The following is a 7,196-nucleotide window of genomic DNA, read 5'->3' as shown; positions in this document are numbered from 1 at the left end:
CATAACTATAGTCATCACTGTGCTATTGAAACATAACTATAGTCATCACTGTGCTATTGAAACATAACTACAGTCATTACTGTGCTATAGTAACATAACTACAGTCATCACGGTGCTATAGTAACATAACTACAGTCATCACTGTGCTATTGAAACATAACTACAGTCATTACTGTGCTATAGTAATATAACTACAGTCATCACTGTGCTATAGCAACATAACTACAGTCATTACTGTGCTATAGTAATATAACTACAGTCATCACTGTGCTATAGCAACATAACTACAGTCATTACTGTGCTATAGTAACATAACTACAGTCGTCACTGTGCTATTAAAACATAACTACAGTCATCACTGTGCTATAGCAACATAACTACAGTCATCACTGTGCTATAGTAACATAACTACAGTCATCATTGTGCTATAGTAACATAACTACAGTCATCACTGTACTATAGTAACATAACTACAGTCATCACTGTACTATAGTAACAACTACAGTCATCACTGTGCTATAGTAACGTAACTGCAGTCATCACTGTGTTATTGTTACATAACTGCAGTCATCACTGTGTTATTGTTACATAACTGCAGTCATCACTGTGTTATTGTTACATAACTGCTGTCATCACTGTGCTATAGTAACGTAACTGCAGTCTTCACTGTGCTATTGAAACATAACTGCAGTCATCACTGTGCTATTAAAACATAACTGCAGTCATCATTGTGAAATTGTAACATAACTACAGTCATTACTGTGCTATAGTAACATAACTACAGTCATCACTGTGCTATTTTTTTCTATGCCATGTTTGTCTATAGTCATTCTCAACAGCCAGGCCATCATATCAACAGCCAGGCCAGCAGTTCAACTGTTAGGCCATCAGATCAACAGCCAGACCCACAAGATCAACAGCCAGACCAACAGATCAACAGCCAGACCAACAGATCAACAGCCAGTCCAACAGATCAAAAGCCAGTCCAACAGATCAACAGCCAGACCAACAGATCAACAGCCAGGCCAACAGATCAACAGCCAGGCCAACAGATCAACAGCCAGACCAACAGATCAACAGCCAAGACAACAGATCAACAGCCAGGCCAACAGATCAACAGCCAAGACAACAGATCAACAACCACAGATCCCATCTCACTCTTGCCATGTTGGTCCTTTTTGTGTCCCTGATGATGGTTTAATGATCAACAGAAACTTGAATTGTTTCCCTTTTCGTTGTATATTTTTGCATCTGAGCCTCCATTTTGGATTTCTTCCATGTTTTCGACAGTGTGTGGCTATATATTCTTTCCATTATCCTGTGTTTGAGACCTACGCACTTCTGACTGGCAGTAGTTTAAAATAAGCACAATAAAAGAGTGTAGCTAGCTACCCATCGTTTATTGGTCCGTTTTGTGTGGAAAGAGTGCTTGACACGTTGACACTGTTTACTCATCAACCACAGCACCAATCACACTCACGTGTTCTGCCTGGACACACAGGGGTTTATGACAACAACACTACTGCTCAAACACATGCACTCCCTAGTGTGTAGGGAACATACAGTATAAGGAACATGCTGTTACGTCTCGTTATCTGTCACATAACTGTCTTGGACTCTCATGTTTATTAATGCATCCGGTTTGTTTATCATGGAAAGGAACAATAAGAAACCGTTTCACTGGACATGGTGGTCTGCTGAGCCCAAATGGGAACACAGCAGAAAGGACGGTTGGTTGTTGATCTAGTGTGTGTGTGTGTGTGTGTGTGTGTGTGCGCGCTTGGCATGCGTGCTTGCTTGTTTTATGTGTGTGTGTGTGTGTGTTATGCATTTGTTAGTATTTGTTAGTGTTGTTTGTCTGTGTGTGCGCTTGGCATGTGTGCTTGCTTGTTTCAGGTGTGTGTGTGTGTGTGTGTGTGTGTGTGTGTGTGTGTGTGTGTGTGTGTGTGTGTGTGCTTGAATAGAGACAGATACTAATAACACTTTGGCACATTCATTAAACAAACTGTAATGTGGTGCATGCTGGTGGCAGGGAAGTCAGGCGCAGGAAAATGAACTTAGTAAAAACGGAGCTGTTTAATAAACATCAAAACCTCCGAAAACCAAAGTATACAAAATAATAAAAGAGGGTGCAAAACCCGTCGCACACCAGAATCAACAAATAAACACCTACATACAACAAACAATCTCCGACAAGGACATGAGGGGAAACAGAGGGTTAAATACACACCATGTAATTGATGGGATTGGAACCAGGTGTGTAGGAAGACAAGACAAAACCAATGGAAAATTAAAAATGGATCAATGATGGCTAGAAGGTCGGTGATGTCGAACGCCGAACACCGCCCGACTTCGGCGGAAGTCGTGACACAAACACCTGATGCGTTGCAGCGTATGCTATGTGACAAGTGTATAACAGTCACTCGCTGTCAAACTATGCCCCCTCTTGGAACAGGAGAATAACTGCATGCTACCGGTCCAAGCTGGTGATTGGTTTTCAGTCGATCCCTCTTTTAAGTCTTCCTGATGATACAGTATATTGAACATTTTCAAATATATTCACTTACACAAATATGTGAAAAGTTGAGTCCTGATTTTTTTTATTTTGCCTGATTACACATTATCCTCACCCTAAGGTGCTTTGAAGGCCATAAAACAATTCAATGTTATTATTATTGCTGGAACATAGTGTATTTCATGGATGGAAAACATTGTTTACCATTCTCAGAACCACAATATAGTGAGTAGGAGTGAGCAATGTCTTCTCATGTCCTGTAATATGCAATGCAAAGGCTCCACTTGTTGGAGACTACAGCAATTGCAGGAGCCATGCTCAAACGTTTGAAAGTTGAATTATAGTAAACTAGACTGTAGGTGCCATATGAAAGCATTCATGAACCCTTCTATAGAGAGCTATGAATATTATGTCATGGTTATGAACAACAGAATAAGATGTTAAGAAGCTTGTTATATGGTTGCCATAAATGAGAGTCAAGCATGTTGTCATGTGCTCTTATGTCAACTGTTGCTATAACACATGCTGCATGATGACCTATGTCATATGCTTCATGTGTCATGTCCTGACCATAGTAAGAGGTTATTTTCTATGGTAGAGTAGGTCAGGGCGTGACAGGGGGTGTTTTGTGTTTTTCTATGTTTTGTATTTCTATGTTTAAGTTCTAGTTTTTCTATTTCTATGTTGTTGTTTTTTGGGTTGATCTCCAATTGGAGGCAGCTGGTCCTCATTGTCTCTAATTGGAGATCATATTTAAGTAGGGGTTTTTCTTCCTGGGTTTTGTGGGTTATTATATTTTGAGTAGTGTTTGTTTCTCTCTGCGTCACGGTTTGTTGTTTTGTCAATTGTGGAATACACAAGGGAGAGCAACATGCGACATACATCTGAATAATCTATCAAATTGTATCCACCTAAACTTTGTATACAGTGCAACTAAGATGTAATCATTTACAGTTTTTCCCAATTGCAAAAACACAATTTTGCAAACTAGGTTGGTTTTATCAAAATACTTAACACAATTCACAAAACCACACACTGAAACTGCAAAATACCTCATATATCCTGCAAAATGAAGCACTGCAACCAAAACTACATATACCATTATCAAAATTAAACGTTTGCACGAAATGGCACACACTTCATTTATATTACCAGATTTTTGTCTAACCAACTACACACTGTTGGGCATAATGAAAAGCACTCTCATCTTTAGTATGCTTTGCCATAATACTAAAATAGATCAAATTGTAGAAGATTCTTCAGATGCACAGAAATATTTGCAGATACACACACATGCTGTTGAAACATTTTATTTTTTATTTTTCACCAAACATGTCAGTGCAACATATGCACAGCAGATATATTTATATTGGACTGAACAAAAATATGCTCACAAAAAAACAGTAAACTGAAAAAGAAAATTGCTGAAAAAATGTGCAGAAAAAATATATAGAAAAAAAAGAGGCATGAAAAATAATTAGGCAGCATCTTGCCGCACAGCTGAGTCTGGCCACAACACCTCGTCCACATCACAGGCAATATCTTCCCTTGCCAGACATCGAGGGAAGAAACGCCTTAGTACCTTATCCATCCCTGAATCGCACCCACATCAATCTCATCACATGCCTCTTCCATAGCCTGCACAAGAGGCATGCGCACAAAGGGCTGCCGGTCGTATACCTTCCACCACCATGCCGAAAATAACTCTTCTATGGGGTTCAGAAATGGTGAGTATGGTGGGAGGTATTGCACGAGAAATGGTGGGTAGTCAGCAAACCAGTTTTGGACTGGGGCTGCACGATGAAAGCTCACGTTGTCCCATACTACAACGTACTGGGTTCTTTGATGGTCTGCATCATTCATACGCTCTGGTGGTATGAGAATGTTGTGGAGTCTGTCCAGAAATGTGAGAATATGGGCTGTGTTGTATGGTCCAAGGTTGGCATGACGGTGGAGGACACCATGCGTATTGGAGATGGCAGCGCACATTGTGATGTTCCCACCACGTTGGCCAGGAACATCTATAATGGCTCTGTGGCCAATGACGTTTCTCCCCCTTCTTCTGGTCTTTGCTAGGTTGAACCCAGCCTCATCTATAAATATGAACTCATGTGGGATTGCATGAGCATCCATTTCCAGTACTCCCTGAAAACAAAGAACAAAAGCAGTCAATATGGTGTTATCCAGTACACTGGGAAACAATGTTGCGTGTAGTGTACTGCAGTCAATATTGTACTTACATCCACATATGCTCGTCTGACCTCTTTGTTTCTTTGAGAGTTTCTCTCAAACGGCACCTTATAAAGTTGTTTCATTCTGATTTGGTTTCGCTTGAGAATGCGAGCCAATGTGGACAGACTGACTCGTTGAATGTTGTTGAATATGGTGTTGTCTTGGATGATGTGGCTTTGAATTTCTCGTAATCTGATTTCATTATTTTCCACAACCAAGTTTACAATGGCAGCTTCCTGTACCCCGGTGAACATTTTGCCCCTTCCTTTAGAAAAACCCAAAAACTAAAATATAGGGCTTGGATAATGCAGCCTAATTACATTTTAGTCATTTAGCAGACGCTCTTATCCAGAGCGACTTACAGTAGTGAATGCGTACAGGTGGTGTTGGGTAGTAGCAGGTTCTGTTGTTTGGTGTTGGGTAGTAACAGGTTCTGTTGTTTGGGCTTGGGTAGTAGCAGGTTCTGTTGTTTGGGCTTGGGCAGTAGCAGGTTCTGTTGTTTGGGCTCGGGTAATAGCAGGTTCTGTTGTTTGGGCTTGGGTAGCAGCAGGTTCTGTTGTTTGGTGTTGGGTAATAGCAGGTTCTGTTGTTTGGGCTTGGGCAGTAGCAGGTTCTGTTGTTTGGGGTTGGGTAGTAGCAGGTTCTGTTGTGTGGGGTTGGGTAGTAGCAGGTTCTGTTGCTTGGGCTTGGGTAGTAGCAGGTTCTGTTGTTTGGAATTGGGTAGTAGCAGGTTCTGTTGTTTGGGCTTGGGTAGTAGCAGGTTCTGTTGTTTGGTGTTGGGTAGTAGCAGGTTCTGTTGCTTGGGCTTGGGTAGTAGCAGGTTCTGTTGTTTGGAATTGGGTAGTAGCAGGTTCTGTTGTTTGGGATTGGGTAGTAGCAGGTTCTGTTGTTTGGGCTTGGGCAGTAGCAGGTTCTGTTGTTTGGGGTTGGGTAGTAGCAGGTTCTGTTGTGTGGGGTTGGGTAACAGCAGGTTCTGTTGTTTGGGATTGGGTAGCAGCAGGTTCTGTTGTTTGGGATTGGGTAGTAGCAGGTTCTGTTGTTTGGGCTTAGATAGTAGCAGGTTCTGTTGTTTGGAGTTAGGTATCAACTCACTACTGCAGCAGAACACATATCAACTCACTACTGCAGCAGAACACATTTCAATTCACTACTGTAGCAGAACACATATCAACTGACTACTGTAGCAGAACACATATCAACTCACTACTGCAGCAGGACACATTTCAACTCACTACTGCAGCAGAACACATTTCAACTCACTACTGTAGCAGAACACATATCATCTCACTACTGTAGCAGAACACATATCAACTGACTACTGTAGCAGAACACATATCAACTCACTACTGTAGCAGAACACATATCAACTGACTACTGCAGCAGAACACATATCAACTGACTACTGTAGCAGAACACATTTCAACTCACTACTGTAGCAGAACACATATCAACTGACTACTGTATCAGAACACATTTCAACTCACTACTGTAGCAGAACACATATCAACTGACTACTGTAGCAGAACTACTATCAATTCACCACTATAGCAGAAGAAAGGGAGAGTCATGGCACAGTACTCATCTGTCCATCTGCCTGAATCTCCAAACCAAGCCGCAATGCAACTAAATGTATCATTATTGGGTTAATTTCTGCTCCAGAACATGAAGGTGGAGTTGCTTCCGTCTGATCAGGTCGTGGCTCTGTACAGGGCGATCCAAGCGACCCTTTGGACCCTTTGAGATCCTTTTAAAATCAGTAATGATGTAAGACATGGGGAACAGTTTGTAAACGTCAGCAACATATTCCATTTGTTTTGTGTTAGCCGCAAACATTCGCTAATGTTAGCTAACAGTCTGAGATGTTGGTGTGTGCTGAACGCATTGTAAGTGTCTGTTTCAGGTCTAAATTGCCACCACAAATGATCATGTGACCATGTAAGTTTTCTATTACATGTAGTAGGAATAGCAGAGTCATTTGCAGTTTGATAGTTGCCGCTAAAATGCCCTAATCATTTTAAAAAACAGCTGCCGCAAACGGAAGCCTTGTTGAACTTACCTCTGGCAAAGCAAAGTCAAGTAATAATAGTTATCAGCAAAACTGTATTTTCACAAAGCGACTTGTATATGAAGTGTTTGAATGTCTGAACATCTCTCTAACCCTACTAACAGATGATGACATCAGAGACATAGTCTTACAGCAGGTCAGCTCTGTCAGATCAGACATGTTCCCACTCAGACAACAGCAGGTTCTGCTTAGCACTCCATGATAATCACGTCTAACATTGTGTCTGTGGGGTGTTTCCAGCTCCGTGAGGAACTGAACAGACGATGGGTGCCAACAGACTTCACCATACTCCTGAAAGCCACTCAAGAGATCAGCCCCTGAGGGAGGGAGAATAAATAAAAGATAACAGATCCATCCGTCCATTCATCCATACATCCATCATCC

At 41.4% G+C, this 7,196-nt stretch overlaps 1 protein-coding gene across 1 annotated transcript; it reads right to left on the bottom strand.

Annotated features, from left to right (window-relative positions):
- Positions 1–1,447: 1,447 nt before the first annotated feature.
- LOC115198422 (salivary glue protein Sgs-3-like) lies at positions 1,448–6,971 on the bottom strand. The gene is made up of 3 exons (XM_029760380.1): positions 6,911–6,971; positions 5,110–5,720; positions 1,448–1,489 (listed from the first exon to the last, which is right to left on the bottom strand). The coding sequence occupies exons 1-3, from the start codon at positions 6,969–6,971 to the stop codon at positions 1,448–1,450; spliced, it is 714 nt and encodes a 237-aa protein (XP_029616240.1).
- Positions 6,972–7,196: the final 225 nt, after the last annotated feature.

This window comes from Salmo trutta, chromosome 1 (assembly GCF_901001165.1).
Source record: "Salmo trutta chromosome 1, fSalTru1.1, whole genome shotgun sequence".
NCBI classification, from domain to species: Eukaryota; Metazoa; Chordata; class Actinopteri; order Salmoniformes; family Salmonidae; genus Salmo; species Salmo trutta.
Note: the sequence above shows the minus strand (reverse complement) of the source record. Positions and strands in the feature narration are given on the sequence as shown.

What these genes read in the sequence shown, in the direction of transcription:
- LOC115198422 (XM_029760380.1), bottom strand. Translation starts at nt 6,971, where the DNA reads ATGTCTGATCTGACAGAGCTGACCTGCTGTAAGACTATGTCTCTGATG. An exon ending in TCTGATGTCATCATCTGTTA is followed by an intron (nt 5,721 to 6,910) that starts GTAGGGTTAGAG and finishes CCCAAACAACAG; the next exon opens with AACCTGCTGTTACCCAACCC. An exon ending in ACCTGTACGCATTCACTACT is followed by an intron (nt 1,490 to 5,109) that starts GTAAGTCGCTCT and finishes CTGTGTGTCCAG; the next exon opens with GCAGAACACGTGAGTGTGAT.